The sequence below is a fragment of the Dicentrarchus labrax genome, unplaced genomic scaffold, assembly GCF_905237075.1.
Source record: "Dicentrarchus labrax unplaced genomic scaffold, dlabrax2021, whole genome shotgun sequence".
In the NCBI taxonomy this organism is placed as follows: domain Eukaryota; kingdom Metazoa; phylum Chordata; class Actinopteri; family Moronidae; genus Dicentrarchus; species Dicentrarchus labrax.
The window spans coordinates 9,405,197-9,428,849 of NW_026136715.1; the positions used below are offsets into that span (position 1 = coordinate 9,405,197).

The following is a 23,653-nucleotide window of genomic DNA, read 5'->3' on the forward strand; positions in this document are numbered from 1 at the left end:
CCCCAAAATATTAGGGTCTTAGATATTTTATTTTCTTCACTTTCACTTTCTTTACTAGCGACTAGAGACTTACTGGCCTTCAGTTTGGTGTTGGGCAGGTAGCATAAAGTCGCTTCTTTGCTGAAAACAACTGCCTGTTGCTGCTCAAAATAAGGTTAATAAGAATAAGACCAAACTATCAGTAATTAGAGGCTGTAAAAATAAAACTATAGTGATTTGTGATACTTAGAGAGACATTTTACTGCTGAAAAATAAACTTTTCAGTGCTCCCTGGCTTCAATTTATTCATACTTTTTCCCTGGCATATATGGAGGATAAGTTGTAAACAGGATACTCAGATATTGAAATGACAAACTGCTTCAAACTTTAATATCTAATTCCCTTTTCCAATTTCTATTTTTTTCACTTTTCATTTTCCATGTTTCATTTTCCAATTTAATTTTAATTTTGGGAAAGATTTTCCTTCACAGGTCACTTCTTATGTATGTCATAAGTTCATATGGGACAATACATAATTTGGCCTCTAATGGAAATTTAGATCACTGCAGGACAAACAAGTTAATTTAAAGCTCCTACACACCCACACAAAACACCTGTTTGAGTATGCAGGGCCTTTAAGTAAGCCTAATCAATAGAAAATAAGTCCTCTCTTTGTTTTTTCCCGATATTTGAGTCTTTATTATGGACTTAGACAACTCATACATTGCCAATTGATACATTAAAATCATAGGGAATTACATCTATATTAAAATATCCAGATTAAAGCGCTGTACAGAGTCCCACCACACATACGTATTAGTGGTGGAAAGTAACATTTACTCAAGTGCTGTACTTGTGCTTGACTATTTCCATCATCTGCTGCTTTATATTTATACTCAACTACATTTCAGAGAGAAATATTTTACTTTTTACTACATTTACCTGACAACTACTTAGCAGACAAGCTAAGTACCCTGAAGGATTAAGTGCTCCGACTTCTTAAGTTAAATAAACTATTTAAACCCTTCCTTGGATTACCTGGAAAATACTGTCGCAACAATACATCATCATATATAAAAGTAAAACACTGACAGGGACAATTTTACTGCATAATGTGCACTTTTACTTTTGTTTCTGTAAATTTCACTGATAACACTTTTATATTTTAAGTTTTGAATGCAGGACTTTGACTTGTAGTTGAGTATTTTCAGTGTCGTATTGATACTTTTACATAAGTAAAGGATGCTACTTCTTTCTCCACCACCAGGTTCAGTACATGAGTACTTAGTTGACCTCACTGACAGTATATAGGGTATATGCAGGTATATGGAGAATACCCACTTATTTTTCAGTCAGCATTGGGTATACTACTTTCTAAATCCCCTCTAATGTGTGGGTTTTTCATGAGTAAGTAAAAGTAAGTAAATAAGTAGGGAACACTTCACTCAAAATGCATAATGTAATGTTAATTTAATAATAATCCTCCCAAGCAGCAGAAGTTAAGTGACAACGTGGAAAATATACTACTGGCCCATTTTTTTGTTTGTTAAATATGCAAAAGTAGTCTTACATGCTTTAAATTAAATCTAAATTGTGGCATAAATTAAGAGTACACCCACTTCTCCAGGCACCACTGCCACTAATTAACGCTTACATCTGCCTACAGCTACATTACTGTGTGTTACAAATAATTAATTAAAACAATTAAATATTTTTTTTTTTTTTTTTGTAATTTGACGTTTTTATTATGATTTTTATGTGTATTTGTGCTACAAAAAATAAAAAAATAAAAACAAACAAATGTGTGGTTCCGTTTATGATCCCCCCCCCGAAATATCCACTCTTTGAATATTCCACATACTACATTTGACTGTGGTTTACTATCCAAACCGTCATTTAACAAACAAATATTACGCACAGACGAAAGAGAGAGAAGAGAGATAGAGATCGAGAGAGGACACACGGAGGTGATATAAAAAGAACACCCTTTTAAAACAAAGTATATTACATTTTTTTAATTTCCGTATCTCGCCGTGAATTGACCGTTTTGTGGCAGTTGAGCCAACCCTGACACCCCCGGCGGAGACTCACACTTAGTACGGACCTCAACGGTTGCTCGAGCGATGACGCTTCAGTCCTAACGGTTGATTTTTTTTAATTTTATTATTTTTTATTTTTTTAGCTCCTTTTATTTATTTATTTTTTTTTATTTTTTTCCCCTTCCTGCTCGCTTTTAAGCTAACATTTCCCTCCTCCTCCTCCCCTCGATGTAACACACATTTTTTAGGAGTAACAGCTAGCCTCTCCCTCCACCATCAGCTGAGCCTCGGATATAAACCGCTCTTTTTATAATCATTTTTTTTATTTAATTCCTCCATATTTTCGCCTTTTCCCCGCATATATTAGATGTATTTTGTGTCCCTTGTTTCCTCCAGTAACCCATGTCTGTGTGCAACCCGCCTCCCTGCGCTCTCAATAGATGGTGCAAGTCAAAATGTCCAAATCGCCCGTAGACCCACTGTCTGCTGTGGAAACAGGCTCTCAATCGCACTATTTTCAGGTAAATCCACACACTGTACTCCTTTATTCACACGTCTAACTACCATCACCGCCGAGTAAAGTGCTTAATGTCTTGCTACTTGTTGTCGTATGCCTTTTTTTGTTTTTTAATGTAGTGTATGTGTGTTTGTACCTCCGCCTTCATTGAAACTGCAGATTGATGCTTGATCGTTGAAAATCCCATTGGATGCGAGCATATAAAGTATGTTTATTATGCCTCCCGTACACACAAACAGGATACAATCTCCTTAAATGTTGATACATCTGACATATTTGCCTTTTATGGATTGTGTGTTAGTGTTTTTATTGTGTGTTTTGAGTCGCATTTCATGCTTATATATGCTTTATGGTGTTGGGGGGGGGACAACAAAAAAAAACACTAACACGATTGGACCTGTATGCTGAATTTTATTGGTGACAGACTCCGAGCTCTGACTCACCTGTAGCCTGAATCTACAGGGCCTGTCTGCACACACACACACACACACACACACACACACACACACACACACACACACTGCAACATGCAGGCTTTCTTATTAATGGACTGTGTTTCAAGAGGGCCTGAGGAAAGATCTGACCAGTATGTGTGCAGCTAATTAGGAAAAAAAAAACTACAGCTGTTTATAGTCAGTGCTCTTGGTGCACAGCAGCTCTTTTACACCAGTTCTTCCTTAAAATGTAGGCTTGTGTTTAGTCAAAATTGCACGAGAAAAAGCCTTAAAAATCAGCACGGTGCAAGCTGGCGTCTGTCTGTCTATCTCAATCTATCTCACTTGTGTCTGTCTCTTTCATCGTAGCTTCCCAGGAAGTTGCCTAAACGCAAGAGCCGCTTCAAACGCTCAGATGGCAGCACGTCTTCTGACACAACATCCAGCTTCATCAAACGGCAGGTAAAAGCCCTCTGAGCCATTTGTTGGCTTTTTTTTCCCTCTCCTCATTTATGCATGTATGCGTACATTGAAGGCTCCATCCTGCCTTGGCACATCACAGCCGATATGCAGATTAACACACCGATTGAGGGAATGACTGTAGCTTCTATGGAAAATGTAGGAAAGTTGCGTTCTGAGTAAAGCTATAAAGGATTGAAGCTTTTTCAAACCAAACAGGTGTCCCCTGCATTGCTTTGTTGTTATTGGTGCGGCAAGGCTATTATTTCTCAGGTGTTGAGTGTCAAGGTTCCTCTTTTACACTCACAATAGTTACAAAAACACATTTGTAGGTCTGTATTTATTATCCTTGGATCCAGTACATTATTGTTTCTGCTCTGCATCCTGATCCACAGAGTTGTGTCCGCAGTTTCAGTGGTTGTTCAGACCAGTAGAGAGCAGCAAAATGCTTCGAAGTGTCTGCGTGTTACATCTAAATCCCACCACAGCCCAGTTTTTCTAATTAATGTTTTCAGGTCAAGCACGTGTTGAGGACTTAGATGGAGATTTGGTGTTATTTAAGACGATTTCTAGCAATAACAAATAAGCAAAAGAGTCGTAGCTTCAGATTCCCCCTCTGTGCTGTTGTTGTACGGCTGTTGTGTACCATTCCCGCTGATCTAGATCAGCTGTTTTGATGGTGTGCGATCAGATCCGTTTTAATCTCCCCCCCATGTGTTGTTTCTGAAGATGGATTTGATTTGGGTGTAAAGAGGAGCTGGTTGTAGTTTCACAGGGAGTCCAGCAGAGGGGAGAACTTGATCCCTGTACAAATCAGGTTGTGAAGAGTCAAGAGGGTTTCACCGGGCTACAGACGGACTGTGCATGCAGAGCTCATCCCAAACCGCTAGATCCCTGAGGTTCATGAGCCTCGATACATCAAAGAGGGAGAGTCAGGAGTTGGGAAGGATTCAAATATCCCCCCCCTCCCTTTTTTTTTTTTTAAAGAGCCTGATGTATTAATGACAGGAACTACAAGGCTCCCTCTGTACTGCAGGCTTTTACACTGTCTGTAGAATATGTCTCAAGTATCCTTTTAGTCCTGATTAAGTAATCTAGAGCTGAAACTATTAGAGTAGGATTGAATAGAGTGGATTAAAACAGATTAAAACTTCATTGTTCACCAAGGTGGAAAATTGTGGCCCGATCTGGAGGTTCATTAAAACATCACATAACAACGCTAACGTTATGGATTAGTTGAATAATCTGTAAATTTTGTAAAATAGGTCAAATTAATCAGCAACTATTTTGATAATTAATAATTATTAAAACATGATTTTATGTAATTTGTCAGCTAAAAGGAGGAGAAGGAGAATTTGCAGTTTTCTTTTGGTCATATATAAATACAGATCAGTATAACATACAATACAATCTTCTTCTTACAAATAAAAGGGCCATTCATGAGCAATAAAACTAATTTTAAACTTAATTCATCACACTCGGGTGTTTTGCTGCTTATACCAGCCTCACCAGTAGTGTGGTCGAATGTTGGACAGGTACAGTACTACTGTGTAACTGACATTGTGTTTTAACATTTACCACGGTCTCTTAATTGTCTATGAAACATCAGAAAATTGTGAAAAACGTCTCTCACAAGTTCCCAAAATAGTACAACTCAAATATCAAATTAGAGCTGAAACTATTATTTTATAAATAATTGATTAGTAGATCAACAGAGAAATAATTTGCAGCAATTATGATAATTGATCATTCGTTGAAGGCATTTTTCATCAAGTCATTCAAAATAAGGAAAGCTTATTTAGTGAATAAAGGAAAAGCAGAGTCTGTTGTATTCAATGTTCAAAACTGATGTTAAAAAGAGTGAAATCAGATTATCAGATTATTATCGAGTGTGTTGGTCGTGTGTGTATCTGTCTACAGATAATCTCACATACTACTGGACCCGTCAGCCTCATATTTTCTGTGCACATGTATGACTGTACGCTCAAAGACCTCGTGGTTGCGGTGAATTCTTTAGAGAAACCTATTTGATTGACTGCTGACTCCTCATTCTTGTTAAACTGTCAGCAGTATTTTGTCATTTTAGGATACGCACCCCGACATAGCAGAAAGCATTTCTGGTAGTCGGCTAGGCTAAAAACAAAGTTTACCAAGTCTGTTGCAGTCTTTGTTGAGTCTCAATAACTGACATCCATAAAAAGGTTTGGTCACATCTTGAACCGGACAATCTGCAGAGTAATTCTATACTTGTTACGTTATTATCCACTAAAGTTAGGCACAACACAAGATATATAAATCCCTGTTTTTGGTATCTTTTCCATCTTGACTGTAAGGAAGTCGGGACACAGCTGGTGGAGATCTGCACTCTATTGAGTGCACTCTTCTAACTTTCATGATTAAAATGGCCATCGCAACTTCCCTAAAACCAAATTAACGTTCTCATATTTGCTTGCTTTACCCGACCTGCAGTCCGAAACCAAAAAATGTATCATATATGATACAAACAAGCAACAAATCCTCATATTTGAGAAGCTGGTACCAGCTTCTGACCTTGTTGCATGAATGAGTCAAACATTCGCCAATTAGTTTTCTTTTGATTGATCGTTGCAGCTCTAAAATGCAAGATGTAGCTACGAAATGTAGCTGAAAAGAAAGACATGGAAACACATTAAATAAAGTTCTGCATTAAAATCCACTCATAAAAACTAGAGGCATGATATTCCTTTCTTTTCCAGAATGAGTCATTTGTTGGCCACCTGAACACATGAGCTGCACATGAACATTATGAAAAATACCTCTGTTTCATGCAGAGCACCACTGGTGTGAGGGAATGTGGAGCAGTGTTACTGAGGGACGTTAGTGAGAAGGGAAGGAAAAAAAAGGGCTGAGCAGACATCTTCTTCAGGAGGGGGACATTAGTTATCCTGATCGGGGGGCTTAATGACAATCTCCAGATTCCCTGAGAATATTGCACGGCTTAAAATATTCATGATGCTCATTTTGAAGGCCTCAGGCGATGTGATGTGTGGGTTCATTGTTCACACCAGCACCTTTACTTTCTTTTCAATCATTACCTTCTCTCTGCACGCACAACAGGCATCCAACCCCCCCATAGGTGATATGACAAAGTGTTTAATGCAGAAGGAGTAAATTTCACAAACAGAGCAGATAGTTTCTTGTCTGTGATAGGGGTGGGGTGTCTATGGAGGAGCAGTGGAGTATGACTCATTTCTGCAGCAGGATACAATAAGCAGTATGCTGCCATAAGTGTGGATATATGTGTTATATGTGGGACATGAGGCTTTGAAACAGGAGGAGAAATCTTGAGCTATGTGTGTTACAACCAGCAGCCCCCCCCCGTTTTCCCTCTACCTGTGCATGTTGAATTGGACTTAAATAACTAAGAGTGTGATGTAAATTCAGAGAGGGGGTTTGATCAAGTGACGCAAAAGCTGCGTTGGTTGTTCTTGTGTGTGTGCCGGGTTGAGATGAGGTGGGGTAAGAATAGAAAAGAAGGTGTTGCCGTTGTCTGCTCCAGTGCAGGTCGTCCCTGGTTAGCGGACGGGACACGGCACAGTCTGTCGGCATTTTACAGCATGTAGTGTACAGAGAGGGAGGGACCGGTAGCAGCGGCATCACCACATTAACTGAGTAAGTACAAATGACTTCCGACACAGTCAGCTTCTTCTTCTCCCTGCCTGAAACTCCTCCCGTCTCCTCCAATGTCTCTTTGTAGCATTTCCATCGTATTTGTAGCCTGCTCCTCTCTCGGGCTTCTCTTTGTCTTCCTCCTTCATCTCGTCCTCCCCTCTTCCACAACCGCTTTTTGTTTCTCTCGTCCCTTCACCTGCTTTACTTTTTTGATTACCGTCAACCCATGTGTCTTTTCACGGCTCCTCGCCGAGTCTTGAGATTGATCAATTTCACATACAGTGTGCCTGATCTTGACTTTGATATTGATGTAACCACAGAGTGATTTATTGCTTTGTGTATCAGAGAGCTCTGTGCATGTGTAACTTGCTGACATTGAATTACGACTGCACAGTTAATCGAACACTTTTTGAAATTGGATATTTGGCTACTGGATTTCCAAATCGCTGGAGCTTGCAGTTTTTTTTGTTTTTTTGCTCAGAGGGAAAAGTGTTTCAGCCTCTTGAATAATATATTCTGCTGTTGTGCAGAATCTCCTTCCTGCAAATAAAGGCAGAGAAATATGATTTTGGCATTAGCGTGCACTCCCTGCATGTTATTTAACATAAGAAACATACTGTGTTTTGCATTCTTAATCTATTTATTATTATTTATTATATTGTGTGTACTCAACATTACCACCAATGGTGTGCAGTAGTTTTTCCTGCTATCTAGGTGCCCATTGTTTTTGGCCATGCTAGTGTTGTGGCTCCAGGATAGCAGTGTCAGTCTGTTGGTCAGTCCACCACTTTGGTCCAGACTCAACAACTATTTGATGTATTGCCATGAAAACATTTATGATCCCCAGAGGATGAGTTGATGTAACTTTGGTGATCCTGCAGTTGTTCATTCAGTGCCGTCATCTGGTCAAACGTTCAGCACTTTGGTTTATGACCAAATATCAGTAAAAACTAATGAGGTTCCCATCAGCCTCAGTCTCATGAGTGAGATGATAAACATTATAAATATTATACCTGCTAAAATCAGCATGTTAGCAGTGTCATGCGTGGATTTATGCGTGAAAGCACAGGTGTGCCTAAAGGAGCAATTAAGATTCAACAGAATTTCTTGTCAGATGATCAAACATGGCGTAACTTTTCTAAAAGCGACCACATTCAGGTCCACGTCACGCTGTGATTGGTCAGCTGTGTGCAGGTGACAGAGTAAGCATGGTTTGATCTTCTCTCTCTAGCTCTCTGTTTTCAATTTAATGCAAACGTGCAACACCATGAATGTCTTCTAGGAGAGAATGTCTGAAAGTGCACACCTTTATCCCCATATTTAAACAATTTCACGTCTCACCCCTCTCTATGAAGGCCAGCATTTCACCCCAAAGTTTGAGTATGGCTGTTCGGAAAAACTATAAATGCTTTTCCCTCGCAACGTAGTCGGCCATCACACAAACTAATTATTTTCGAGCATGACCCGACCGTGAGGATAGTATCACAGAGCCGCTAGCGTGGCTGTAGACTCTTAGTCTTAGTCTATTTATTTTAAAAGTGGTAATCTATCACAGTGAACACCTGTTGTGTTGGCATGCGGTAACACCTTATCACACTCAGTTTTCCCGTTGCTCATTGTGGTCTGACATCTTGTGTCTATTTATCAAGTTAAACAGAATGTCACTTAGTGAGTAGGATGTGCAATAATTAATATAAACCTCTCTTCTTTATTCAAACATCAACATGAACTGTTTCTACACCTGACTGGACAAACGCGCTGCTCGATGAGCTCGTTGGTTTTTGCACGTTCAAACTAAAAGTACATGCCAAAGATTCTTAAAATGTTAAATTACTCTGAAAATGTCTCCATGTTGATGCTTGTTAGTGTGTTAGTATGTGTGTGTTTTATAGTGTCTGTACTGTAGGGAAGGTAGACACGTTATTGGTTCATCAATGTTATTGGCTGATAATAACGTTTAACAGAAGTATCTTATCTGCAAAATCTTAGCTTATGAGGCTCCAGTTAATTATGTGTAAAGGAAACAAATGGCAATGGATGTCTGGAATCTTACATAGTTTTTCTAGAAGTTGTAATTGTTGTTTTGGTTTTCCACACCATAACTTTACTGTTTTGGTTCCCTCTCATGGCTCTCAACAAGGTTGTTTCAGCCACTGTTTTCAGGAAGAAAAATAGCCCTGATAAACCCACTGTACACTACCTGCTCAACAGACAGACACAGTCGGTTGGTGGAGACCAAAAACAGAGCTAAAAGGAGAGTGAATATTGGACTTCTTGACTTGGATTCATCAGGTGGACACAAACATGCAGTGAATGCTAATGATTTTTGCTAACGCTATATGTTGGTCGTATGTCAATGTTGTGCTTACAGCATGTTGTGCTGCTCTCAAGTCGGCCAAAAATCAATAAATGCAGATTTAATAACATCAGAATAGGTTTATTAGTTGCCTTGTGTTATTCCTGGTGTTAAAAGACCCGTCAGTCAGTTTGAGATAGCACATTGTTGCATTTATAGATTTATTTGTGGGGTATTGTTTACATTTTGATAAATTATTGCTGCTTTACAGTTGCTCTTGTACATAATCTACCATGGTCAACCAGTTAATTAACCTACAGTTTAAGAACAGGACCAGTGGTGAAAGCATCTACATGTCCCCCCAAAAGCAAATGAAATCACATTTGAATGTAAAATAATGATCAGATAATCGGTCCCTAGACTGTGGGATGACTTGGTCCTCTTGAGGACTCGACTAGCTGGATGACACACTTCCTTGTTGGCCCCTCCCTGTGGAGTTGAGGCCATCAGTGTTGCAGTGTGTGAAGAATAATCACAGAAGCAGAATAGGAAGGAACAGAGTTAAATTTAGCCCCCAGACGGGGACATTAGCAGTAAAAGAAAAAAAAAAACAAGGCATCCTCAGACCAGACAATAAAGATGTACTCACATCGTTACACTCTGCATTGCAGCGTAGCTTCGCCTGCAAAATACACAGTTTTTCTGTTCAGTTACAGTGGTGCTTACACTGTTTTGTTTTGTTTTTGGCAGGATTTGACAGGTAGCCAGGACAGAGAGTGTGCAGAGTCCAAACATTAATAATGAATAGCAATCACAGCCCAGGCAGCGCTCTGTGTTCTAACATCATTAAACAGCTCTCTGACATAACACCTTTCCCCTGCGCCCACCACCATATTTATTCCACTTTTATGTCTGTGTGTGTTTGAGTGCGTTCCCAGTGAGAACCAGGGAAGCTGTTACAGTCAGAAAAATTCAGATTCATGTCTTTATCAGACTCTAGCGCCGTCCTCCTAATCAGCCAGGTATGCAACTCTCTCTGACCGTCTCTATCTGTGTGTCTCTTGTCTCTTGTGGTCACGGCTTTTCCTTCCTCCCCACCACCACCACCACCACCCCCCTGCTGCTGTGTTTTCCCTCTTTTCTTCTATCTGCGATGAGGATAGATATCTAGGTCTCACTCCACTCCTTCATGGCATTTTATTATGTTCTAATCTCATCTTCCCCTTGAGATAGCCTCGCTTTATCTTGTCGTATAAATCGTTTATACCTTTCCAGCCTCTCCAACCATCCTTCAGTCACTCTCTCGTCCTCGTAAACATCCTTCTCTTTTCAGTATATCTTGTCAAAGATATTCACCCCCACCCACCCCCACTTTCTCTGTCTCTCTTTCTATCTACCCGGTTCTTCCTCACCCTCCTTTTTTCTCTCTCTCGGTGCTGCTCTGGCGCTGGTGCAGTGTTGCCTTGCAGAGCTTGTGAGTGCTAGAAATCAGATCTAGTTATCTAACATAGACACATACACAAAAAAATAAACGAGGAGAGGTGTTCGCTTGCCGTTTCTCTGGGACTTGAAGTGGTATTGTAGATACAAATTTATTTTGGATTATTTGTACGCATTCTGAAGTGCAGAGAAAGCAAAGGTGGTGGTTGTTTTTCATGTCTGGGCACTTTTTTTTTTTGTATTTTGAGCCTGAATTTCCTTTTGTTATGCTGATGCTAATTGGTCCTCCCGAGGATTCGTTTGTATATGTTGGCAAGATGGATGACCAGGACTAAGTCACTGCACTCTGGAGGAGAGGAAAACCAAAGTAAAAACTGTATTATGTGCTGTTTTTTTCATTTCTTGCTTTATTTGCAAGAACACGCTTGATCGTCTCAGTATATATGAATGTAATTATGAATACCGGAGTTACCCGTGAGAGCTATTTTCTTGTCTGTCTCATTCGTCACTTCTTTTATTCTTTTTACTTCTTGTTTGTCTCCTGTCTCTCTCTCTCTCTCTCTCTTGCCTGACTTGGATTTGTTTTTGCTGCAGCGGTTTTCTTTACTGACAGATTCAGGACTGAGTTCCTTCAGAGAAGCCAAATAGATACCAAATATAGGAGAGCTCCACACACACACACACACACACACACACACACACTCACACACACACACACACACACACACACACACACACACACACACACACACACACACACACAGAGTACCCAAACTGCATCTAGAATCCACCACTTTATGTTCTTCTCGTTTTCATGTTTTTCCTCTTTGAAAAATCTCTTTGGCTGCAACTAGCAATTATTTTCATCATGGATTAACCTGCAGATTATTCAGTCAATTAATTGATCATTCGTTTTGACTTTAAAATGTCAGTAAACAGTGAAAAATTATAATTTTCCACGTACATGGTGAGAGTAGAGTATACGGTGTCTAAAATACAAAGATATTCACGTTTACCGTTAAATAAGACGAATAAAAACAGGAAGACTTCACATTTAAGAAGCTGGAGATAGTTACATTTTTGCAGTTTTTGCTTCAGAAAAGATTTAAACGGTCGTCAAAATAGTTGCTGCTGACTAATTTTCTGTTGATCAACAGATCAATTAAACGACAAATCGATTAAGCTCTACAATATATGGACATTTATGAAAATAATCACAGGAACCGCCTTACAGGTTTTGAATTAAAGCCAGCAGCACCTATGAAGCAATTTTCACCATTTCACTTTGTGTAAAATGTCTCTTTGTGTGCTTTATCTGTTGCTTTCAGTATAACGTGTTAACCATCGCTGGAATATGTCCTTAAACAGCTTACAATGAAAAATGATAGCCAGCATATATTTTGCTAATGAGGAGATGTCCTTGGAGAATAAACAGGGGAATAAAGGATGTATATGTGCTGCACTGTGGGGGATGATGGAATGGATTGGGGCCAAGCAGGAGAGAAGAGGAAGCAGTTGCCTCCTTTGTGCTATATTTGGTCTACCAGAAGATGGCTGGTGTGGGAGAGCAAAGGCATTGTGTTGGAGATACACACAGGCTCACACATGAATGTGTTCATGAATACAGACACGTATTTGCATGCACACCTGCACACAGAGACTGTGGAACAGAAAAGCAGATGAAAGCAGAAGTATAAACAGAAACAGTAGATCTACCTATCTAACCTCATAGTAATATGCCTCAGTAATCTTTGCATGACTAGATGATCTGAATGTAAGTTATGAAATGATTCATTCCAATAGCACAAATAATGTTTATCCTTACCATGTCCACCTCTGACTTTCTCCTGACAGGGGTCGGCTGATTCGTACACCAGTAGACCGTCGGATTCAGACCTGTCAGCAGAGGAGGACCGCGAGGCGTATCGGCGTGAAGCCGAGCGCCAGGCACAGCTGCAGCTCGACAGAGCTAAGGTTCGTCAGACAGGGATTTATTTACACTTCTACATACTGTAGTGTTTTAAAAGTTGTTTAAAAGTTTAAATATGTGTAGGTGAAGTCTGGAGCCACATGTGTGCTTCTACTGCTGACTTACTGTTACCTACCACACACGTCATCAGATCCTCAAAAAGCTGAAAGAAAACTTAATTTTCTTCACTTAATATTCAACATTAAACCAACTCCAGAACGTACTGGATGCACAGCAGTCACTGCGCTCATCTTGCTTCATGTTGTTATTCATATCAACCAGCAACAAGGACCACAACAGCAATGGTGCCGTTCTGTATCCTTTCGTAAGCCATGCACAAATCTCTGATCTAGACACGCTGATGTTGTTTACACAACTAAAGCACAGTGTTTAATTGCAGCATCACTGATACACATGCTGTATATAAACCAGTTAGTGGTGTAACAGAGTAGAGGATGATCCAGCTTTCAGTCAGTCGTTTACCTTTTTAAGAACTGGGTGTGTAGTTGATTTGTCACTGAACTGCGTTGCTGTGAACCAATCTCTGCTACTCTAACCCTTCAGTATGTAAAGATTTATAAACCAAACCTCAAAGAGTTAAATGTTTGTACATCTACAGCCAAAATGAGCTTTTAGTGAAAACCAGAGTTCAACAAATTGTTTTGCACGTCTCAAATAAATCTCAAGTCTTGGCCATGAAGTCAGAGGTCAAGCCCCAAGTCTTGTCCAACAGGTCTCAAGTCCTAAACTTTGTATTTTGAGTCTTAAACAAGTCATCATGAAATTACAAACAGCAGCATAAGCAGGTTAACTTTACTGTTGGCCGGCCATCAACGACAGGTAGCTAACACTAAATATCGCTTATTGTTTCAGGCTACAAAATCTCGGATGTAAACATTATTTCTAACCTAAACAAATCTGGTCAAACAATTCAGATTTGAGCCTCATTTGTGGCATGTTGGTGTCTGTTCTTTGTTGACAACACAATTGTCTTTATACCCCGATGTGATAACCGGAGGTCTAGAGTAGTCCTACACAAATACATACAATGCAACATACACAAACACAGCACAAGATCCGTATCCGTATACACTGTCACCACGGCTTACGCAGGCAGCGCCTCCAGGTTGTTTTACCTTTACGCTGCAGTTTCCATCACTAATGAGTGTTTTTCTTGCTCTCTCGTTTACAGTCCAAACCTGTAGCGTTTGCAGTAAAGACGAATGTGAGTTACTGTGGAGCTCTGGATGAGGACTGTCCCGTCCAAGGAGCTGCAGTCAATTTCGATGCCAAAGACTTCCTGCACATCAAAGAAGTGAGTGATTATCTGTTGTTACTGATGACGAATCCATGACATTGAAACGACACACTTATACGTGACATGGTCCTGTTGTCGCACTGAACTTAACAGAAGTATAACAATGACTGGTGGATCGGCCGGCTAGTAAAAGAAGGAGCAGACATCACCTTCATCCCCAGCCCTCTACGACTGGAGGCGATGAGACTCAAACAGGAGCAGAAACAAAGGTCGGTTAACAGTACGAAGCTTCTCTCAGGACTCATTTACACTTTATAAGTTTGATGAATTAGTTTTGTTGTTGTTGTTGTTGCAGGAAAACAGGGGGTAACTCCTCTAGTTTAGGGGACATGGTGACTGGGAGTTGGAGGACCACACCGCCATCTGCAGGTGAATGTAAGTACAACAGATCGTTTCTCTTAATGCTGGAACAGAAAACAAACTTTGTCGTCTGTTTGTCTTCTATCTTTTTTCTTTCATTGATTGTGACTTTCTTGTTTTCACAAGCCAAACAGAAGCAAAAACAGGTAGGTGTTTGGCAGTTTGGGATAAGACAGCATGTGCTCATGATACATAGTTTTTTACTTTAAGGCACATTATCAGGATATCTACATGTTTTGAGATCCTAAAAAGCATTTAATTCACTTGTTTTTTTAATTCCATCAATAAAACAGCCTTATAAGGTATTAAAACGTTTTACATTTAATTTATGATGGTCTTAAATAGTTTTTCTTGCTTGCCGTAGACCCTAACATTGGTTAACCTTATAGGGCCTTATTGTCCCTACTGGTTTTCTATCATTTGACTGTTATGACCATGAAAAAGGTTTGTTGAAAAAAGGTATTCAGTTTCATTCTATGTGGTATTAAAAAGTACTACATTTAATTTAATGAACTCTGGAGAAACCCTGATTATTATTATTTTAGCTTTTCAGAACAGACAAACCCTGCCCACATAATTTCTTACCCCTGCTCCCTCTGTTCTTCATCCCTCTCCTCTCTTCGTCCCCTATTTCTGGCAGGAACATGTCCCTCCCTACGACGTGGTGCCCTCTATGAGGCCGGTGGTCCTCGTGGGACCATCGCTGAAGGGCTATGAGGTCAGACTCTCCCCATTTCTCCTCCAGCAGACAGAGAATGACTGCCTCACACTCCTGCACTCTTTTCTCTGTTAAACTGTTCCCGCATTGCTGCTTTTGTTGTTTGAATCAGAATTAACTTTCACAGTTAATTTCTTAAGAAAACAACAGTGGTGTGATCTTATCAGTTTCCTTTATAATATTATTATTGTCACGATAATGTATCATCATAAGAGGCTTGATTGTTTCAAATGCTGCTTTTGACAGAGAGGTTTAACAATAACTTGTATAAAATCGTTAACAGTGAGTCTAAATGTATGTAAGTTTTCAACCATGTTCATTATTTTAACATTATCCAATTTTAGGTGGAAACCTCTTCAATACATTGTTCATTAGTCTTATAGACACAGTTTTCTTGATGTTGAGTGTACTACACGTCCTTAAGTAACTCTTTTGAGGAAGTTGTACTTGTTGGAGTAGTTTTAATGTAGTACTACTCTTTCTCCAGTAAGTTTTGTGAGACAATCAATACTTCCACAATGTGACATTTGCATACATTTGTCACACTACATGTGTATGGAAATTGTATGATCACACTTCAGAGATTAATACTAGAAATTTAATTCTGGAAAAATTATTTTACTCATAAATGTACTTACTTACTGCCGTTGTTTCAATCTATACTTTATTACTCTTACTCAAGTAGTTATTTTCATGACTGCCTTTACCTCTAGTCGACTTCTTGTTTTTATAAAGTAACAATGTTTTTACTTGAGTGCACTTTTTGGCTACACTACCCACCTCTGTATACATGTATATTTACAGTAATACAACCTGATTAGATCGACGTTTGACAGTAATTTAAGTGTGAGGAAGGAAGCTGCTCTTATGTCTGGTTCTTTTGGTATCCTGACGTAAAAAAACAACATTATTTCTCTTGTAAGTTTGTGTTCTGTCTGTTTAAACAAGTCTGTTTTTGTCGTCTTATACTCTCCAATAGGTGACAGATATGATGCAGAAAGCTCTTTTTGACTTCCTGAAACACAGATTTGAGGGAAGGTCAGTAAAACCGAGAGATTAAATATTCATCTCTGTTATTGTGGATAGTCAGACCTTTAATAACTCTAATCAAAATGTTTCACAGCATATATTTTCCTCTCTATATTTGCGACTGCAGAATCTCAATCACCCGTGTAACTGCCGACCTGTCTTTAGCCAAGAGATCTGTCCTCAACAAAAGACCCATAATGGAGAGATCCAACACCCGCTCCAGCCTAGGTGACTGCGCTAATGTCAGCATGAAAACAATCTTTTGGTGTAAAGACGCAATGACTTTAAGCTTACAAAATGTAATGTGTCTCGTCTGTGCAGCGGAGGTTCAGAGTGAGATTGAGAGGATATTTGAGCTCGCCAAAACCCTGCAGCTGGTGATTCTGGACGCGGACACCATCAACCATCCCGCACAGCTAGCCAAAACCTCCCTCGCACCCATCATTGTCTACGTTAAAGTTTCCTCACCAAAGGTACAGGATGTTATCTCTGTCACGAACGTTGCATTCAGGCTGCCTCCTCCTCCTTGACACTTAACTAACTTTATCTTCCTCTCAGGTGCTCCAGAGGCTGGTCAAATCCAGGGGGAAGTCTCAGAGCAAGCACCTGAATGTGCAGATGATGGCTGCAGACAAACTCTCTCAGTGCCCCCCTGTGAGTGCAGGAATTTCTTTCTAGTGCTACTCCTAATCAATCTGTACAATATGAATATCTCTCTATGAGCACCTACCACAAACATCTGTTTTAAACCATGCTAGCAGTGTGGCTGTAGGGCTGCAGTGTTGCTCCAGACTGAAATATCTCAATAACTATAAGATACCATTGAATTTTACTCAGCCATTGATGGTCCCCAGACGATGATGCCTATTTACTTTGGTAATACTTTTGGTCTTTATTGTAATAACTCAAGAACTACTGGATGGATTGAGTGAAATTTCCTTCATCTCGCACAATCATCGAGTCAAAATCTTAATTTGTTTAATACTTTGGTGTTCGCAAAACTAATGACATTCCCATCAGCCTCTGCTGCACTTTGTGTTTAGTGCTAATTAGTAAATGTTAGAATGCAAACACGCCTAACTAAAATGACATGATCAACACTAAACCTGCTAAACATCAGCATGTTAGCATCCTTACTGCAGCAGCCATGAGTTTGACTCCAACCTGTGGCCCTACTGTACACAAGCACAGCTTCATAGAGCTGCTACAATAGCTGTAGACTCCTAGTGTTGTTTTAATCACATATACAAGGTGTTTACTTGCGTGCCACTTGTAGACCATTACGGTGATACCTTTTTTTACTTTGTGTTCACTTGTAGGATATGTTTGATGTCATTTTGGATGAGAACCAGCTGGAAGATGCTTGTGAGCATTTGGCTGAATACCTGGAAGTCTACTGGCGTGCCACTCACCTCCCAGGCAACACCCCTCTTAACCCCTTATTGGAGCAGAGTCTGATGACCCCGCCTTCTGCCATCTCTAGCCTACAGGTGAGTTTGTCTTCTTGTGTTTAAATAGCAGCATGAAAATAAAGCATTAATATCGTTTTAAGACTCTTAAGTAGGAATCCTGTTTTGAACACGTTGTATGTTGTCACTGTCTTTACCAGCTCTTCATCTCAGATTCTCTCACCTTTGTTTTTTTTATTTGTCTCCAGTTGTCTTGTCTGTCCTCTCACTCATCCATGCTTAACATTTTTGCAGTTTTCTGAAACACAGGAATTAATTGAATGATCGCTTACAAAATGGGGTGAGTAGTAGGGTTTATATATATATATATACTGTATATATTTGCACTCTCAACCCCAACAATCCCCTCTTACACACCTCCCCAATACCTGAACACGACACAGCGGCTGAGACAGTGAATGAACAGCATTTTATTCATTCAGATCTCACCACAGAAAAGATGGCGTGTTTTTCTTCATTGCATCCTGCCTCCTTTTCTTTAATTGACGGTCTCAGATGAATCACCGCTCCACAAGCTTTTCTGAGAGAAAATTCACAAAGCAGCTTCCATTTAACACCATAATTGAGAATGTCATGTTTGAAATTACTAAACGTTTGTATGAAATGTCAAAATCTGACCGTTGTTCTCTATATTCAGTCGGCGTCGATCCTTTGTTCCGAGCATGCTTTGTGAATGGTGCCCCCGCTCACAGTGGCACACAATGCTATCTTGAATGACAATGCTAATTAAAGGCATATGATCAATGCTTAAATAATGTGTTCACCTGATCTAAATGCATAATTTACAATAAACAGAGACCGTAACATCAGTACAATCACATTTTATGTCCCAAGAGTAACCTCCTGACCATCCATTCAGCTGTTTCAATGGCATTACTTTATTTCTGTGTCTGGAGTATTAATCTGTATCCACACAGACAAAAAAAAACACTGTAAACACTTAACGAAAAAGGACTTTGAAGAGACTTCAGCAACACTGCAAACACTCCTGCGTGCCGATTATTAACATCATCAACGCGTAGATTGTCATGATTTCCCACAATGTTCGTTTTGATATTTTACAAACTTTCTAAAACCATTTAAAAGAACATTTCGCAGTTAAGGCCTCTTTGTTGCTCTCTGCGTTGTCTCTTGTGGCTTTGAACCTTAGAAATAGAGACTAAACATCATAAATAGTTTAATGTGAATTCTACAGACATTCAGGATGAGTCCTACTGACTTGATCCTCTGTCTTTCACTTCAGTGCCACCATGATGTTGACACTATTGGACGGACTGTCATGAAAATAGTCACTTAGCTAACACCAGAATGTTTTGTAGCATTGTCATTAGAAACAAATAGATAGTAATTATATATATATAATGGATCAAGTATCACAATAGCTCATTGTTAACAAGAGCCTATGTCTCGATTGCATTGGACTTGTGTTTCCTTTCTTATAGTAAAAGTTAGTTACTAAGTTAAAGTAAAAAAAACATACATACCCGCACATGGGAGTCATAGATTCATTTAACTGTATTGCCCATATCTAAGTTGAAGCAGTTACTGGTCGCTGTGGTTGTTCCTCTGGGTGTACTGGGTGTAAAAAGATTCCTTCCTAAAGTGATTCCAATGTAAGGGATGTTAATCTATTAACTGCTGAAGCCTTATATACTCGTTCAGCTGCAGTATTGCTCAGACGTTTGCTCTGGAGTTGCAAATCCTTTAGGAAGGGATCTCTTTGTGGCCGGTGTGAAAACCAGAGGAACAAGTGTAGCAACCAATACCACAACAAAACCACAAACGGGCATGTGAGTGTTGTTTTAAGGGAGATTTCCTTCAAAGTCCTTCTTGATGTAGTGTTATTATTTGTCTACCCTCTGTGTGTTGGTTGTCTATGAAAGTTGTTCACAAAGTGTGAAGCTATTTGAGATGGAGCCTTCTTTTGACCCTCTTTCTTTCCTTCTTCTCCCTCCTGCGACTTCTCGAATCCTCCAGAACAAGAACCAGCCGCAGCCTCGCGAGGCGGTGGGCTTGGAGGGTGAGGAGGAGGAGGCAGGCGAGGAGGCCCACTCCCCCTTGGAGCAGGACAGTCTTATGCCGTCCGACGAGGCCAGCGACTCCCTGTCTCGCGGCCGGAGGGGGAGCCCGTGCCACAGGGTGGGCGAGGAGGACGAAGAGGAGGAGGAAGAAGAAGAAGAAGAGGAGGAGGAGGAAGAGGAGGAGGATGAGTACGCCTCCCCTTGCCATGCTCGCACATACAGGGACATGTACCCCCCTCACCGTGGGCACACAGGCAGTGCCCACAGTGCCAACGGGCACGAGTCACAGGACAGGCTGCTCCAACGCGAAGCTCAGCAAGGTCACAACCAGCGGAACAACCGCCAGCGCAGCCGCCCCTGGCCTCGAGACACCTACTGAGGAACAAGCCCCCCCAAACCGGCCTCCAGATCAACACCAAGATCTCCCCGAGCCCTCCAACTGTCGTACGTTCCCAAACAAACTACTTAGAGATGAAAAAAGTCGCCCCCAAAATCAGCTCCAAACTTTAAATCTGGAACCAACAGACACAGACGCCCATCAGAGGCTATCAAGCAAACAACTGTAGGTCTATTTTTTAAAAGTATTTCCAGCCGCCGCTCCTCCAGACTCCCAGTTTATCTAAACCGAGAGGATGTAATGACCCTCTCCAGATTCAGATAAAAGTCAACAGGGCTACTCACCTCTGCAATGGAAAGGTTTCAGGCTACCAGCTGTACGCAAACTCAAACTTTAGCTGCTTTGCCTAAGGTTTCTCTATTGTAGGATGTCTCATATACTGGCCTTAAAATTCCTAAGACTTTTAAAACTATCTTTACTATTGCATGTGTGGATATAATTATTTTAAGACTATTTGCACATTAATGTCAGAACAGGAACTGAATGAATCTTTACGGATAAACTAATGTAGGAATGTCTACTGTTGAATCCACTTATGGGAAATAGTAATGCATTTGATTACAATGTATATACTGAATGGGCAACCTGGTTTTGTTTCATTGCTACTATATTTGTTTGATTCTGTTAATATGAACTTGTTTGTTGTTTCAGAGAAAAATGTCGCCATCCATGTGTTCAGTCAGTTTGTACTCTGAAGGCGGCGGTGAGCGGCAGGCGGGAGGGAGACACATAGGGTTAATCTTTTGAAAGGGCCACAATGAAAGTAAGCAGTACAAAAGCTGCAGCACAGCGTCAGTGTCACCTACAGTACAGTACAGTACAGTACGTTCTGGGCATCGCTCGTCTTTGCTGTTGCACAATCACACTCTTTACACCTCTGAAGATCTTTAAAAAAAGAAAAAGCAAAAAAAAAAAACACGGGCACAGAGAATGTAAACACAACCAAGAAAAAGGGAATGTTATCTTTTAAAAGGATGAATTATTTGCCAAACTGCTTGTTTACATCGAATCATTCACATATTATCGAGCACACGCTGCACAGCCGCAGCTCCTCTTCTGAAAAAAAAAATCCAGGCTTCAGAGAATGTAAGCTTGCATGCCTTTTTGCACCTCCCCCCCCCTCCTCCGGTGTCTCTACGACCCAACCGATCGCCCTGTAATTCGATTGTAGCACGTTATTGATTGTAGCATCCACAAGTTTCTACACCTTCTCTCACTCCCCCCTCGTACGTCTGCGCCAAACATCGTTTTCTGCGTGTGTGTGTGTGTGTACTGCAGTTTTACAGTCGATTAGGTTTTTACCAAGGCAGATCCTCAGGTGTAAAGTCCTACACACTCATCGCGCTCAACTCCACGTTAACGAATGTGTCGTGCTCCTGAAGGACTCGTAGCACCCCTCCCCGTGACACGATGTCATTCTGTTCCTGCGCCATTTATTAGTCCATGAGCCGATGGTGGGTTTCGGACGCGATGCTGATAAAACGAGCAGCTTCTGTTCACATACTGTTAACAGCTGGCTTTAGGAATTACTGGTTTACTGCTTCCATGTCTCACAGGTATCTTTTTCTCTCTCTCTCTCTCTATCTAGTGTTCTGTATATTTTGAAGAGATTAAAAAAAAAAAAATTTTAAAAATCAGCATGATTGAAAAAAAAAATAAGAAAAAAAATCTATGCAAGTGTTGCATGAAAATCTGATTGTTTCTTTTTACAGTTAAGTATTTTAGTAATGCATCGATTCTGATTCTCCTCGTTGTCTTGTAGTGATAGTCTTGTCTTTGGGGCTACTCACTCCTCACACCACTAACAACAACAACACTATTTACTTATTAAATCAGAATGCATCAGTTTATTTATCCACAAAAACCGGAATATTGGGGACATTTTTCCTCCCACAATATTGGCTGGACGCTGGTTTTGACGCACTTTTTAAAAGTCACTCACTAAGAAAATTGTCCCGGTCCCAGATCAGGCCTGCGAATTTATTTATTTTATTTTTTAAATTTGTGATAAAAAAAAACCAAAAAAAAAAAGGAATGAGTGAATTATTAAAGCCCTGCATGTGTTAGTTCACCAATTAGCTATTTTCATTATATTTTGGCAGAATATGTTTTTTCAAAGCGGACCAATTTAGCAACTGATAAAAGCAGTTGAGGTTTTTTCAATTTATGAAGCACAATTTTTACAAGGGTTATAATTTAGTTCTCCTCTGTCTTATTCTGTATGCAATACTAAAGCCTAACATTGAAAAACTTTAAACGCCTTAGACCATCTGGACTTCCTCTTTTTTGTGTGAGTAGAGAAAAAAAAAAATTGCACTACTGTTTTTTTGGGATGGTTGCTTTGTAATGCAATAACTGCACTAAATATAACCGTGTATCCACCAGACTACCACAGCGTGCTAGCGTGACCCAACACGCCTCTTCCCTTCTATTTATCAAAAAGAGACAGAAAATGTGTAAAAAGTGAGACATTTCCTGCCTGATGCTGTATAGAATGCTTTCTATTTGAAAATAGATTTACAATGCTAAGTAAAATATGACTTAAACAAAATAAACATGACATTTTATGTACTTTTAATTGTTTGAGTCCTTTTTTTTTGCGTGTTTCACTACAGTACACTTTAATTGTAAACTTTTTCTACAGACATTCACACTTCACGAGAAGTTTTTAGTGAAATGTCTCAACGACTGTTACACACACACACTTTAATGTTCCCTGTTAGGGTTCATTAGTTTGGTGTCAAGATTTAACACATTCATTTGAAATGTTAAACTTAAATGAAAATGTATTTTGAGATTTAGAAACCACCTTTAGATATTTCTATTCAGTGCTTTTTGAATCCAAATATAATTTCTTTTCCAAGCAAATATTGATCTGTGTGATTGAAATTAAATCAGCATATATTTCCGTCACCCTCTGGCTACCCCAAATGAATATTTCTCTAGATCCGCCCCTGATTGTGATAACATTTGTCACCCTGAACTTTCTATTTAGTCAATCAAAAGTTTAACATTTAAATTAAAAACTCCCTGATTCAGTGGCCAGAGGTTGAGTCCACCAGTGACTCTCCCTTTAGCCTGCTAACACACTTAACTAAGATGGTGAACATGGTAAAGATCAGGAAGTCAGCGCTGTCACCCACACAGAGCCATACGCTTGGCATTACACTCTTTTAAGTATTACAAAACTTAAAATGGTCTGTTCAAAATTGTACCTGATTATATTACGTACAACCTTTTACAGTGTGTAAGCACAGTGTATTCATATACGGCCACAAACAAGGTGGATTCTGGGAATACCTGCTGGTTATTCAAGGCCCCTGAAAACTTGGCCTCAGACCTTCTTAAGTAGTTCTATATATTCATGGCAGAATAAGCAAAAAACAAAGTTTATAATAATGAATTCTTAGGTGTTATTTCTTAAGTTTTCCTCTCGAAAAATTGACATGTTGGCAGGAGTTGTCTATGAACATTTGATACCAGAGGTTTTAAAAAAGAAAAAACTAAAAACCTCTTTGAAGGTACAAAGCAGGCACTCACATGTGGAGCAGCAGGAA

At 39.8% G+C, this 23,653-nt stretch overlaps 1 protein-coding gene across 4 annotated transcripts; it reads left to right on the forward strand.

Moving 5' to 3' along the window:
- The first annotated feature begins 1,856 nt into the window (after positions 1 to 1,856).
- LOC127376780 (voltage-dependent L-type calcium channel subunit beta-4-like) lies at positions 1,857 to 22,667 on the forward strand. 4 transcript variants are annotated; one of them, XM_051424028.1, is made up of 15 exons: positions 1,857 to 1,946; positions 2,415 to 2,539; positions 3,339 to 3,431; positions 12,670 to 12,789; positions 13,977 to 14,099; positions 14,196 to 14,311; positions 14,398 to 14,477; positions 14,589 to 14,608; positions 15,103 to 15,180; positions 16,160 to 16,218; positions 16,337 to 16,437; positions 16,531 to 16,682; positions 16,768 to 16,863; positions 17,529 to 17,699; positions 19,656 to 22,667. In XM_051424028.1, exons 2-15 carry the CDS (start codon positions 2,459 to 2,461, stop codon positions 20,076 to 20,078), a joined length of 1,713 nt encoding a protein of 570 aa, XP_051279988.1. In that variant the 5' UTR covers positions 1,857 to 1,946; positions 2,415 to 2,458; the 3' UTR covers positions 20,079 to 22,667. The 4 variants fall into 4 exon arrangements, with proteins under 4 accessions (XP_051279988.1, XP_051279989.1, XP_051279991.1 ...); XM_051424029.1 differs by lacking the exon at positions 1,857 to 1,946 and adding an exon at positions 2,039 to 2,122; XM_051424031.1 differs by lacking the exon at positions 1,857 to 1,946 and adding an exon at positions 17,913 to 17,958 and having other exon boundaries at positions 2,132 to 2,539; positions 19,656 to 19,743.
- Positions 22,668 to 23,653: the final 986 nt, after the last annotated feature.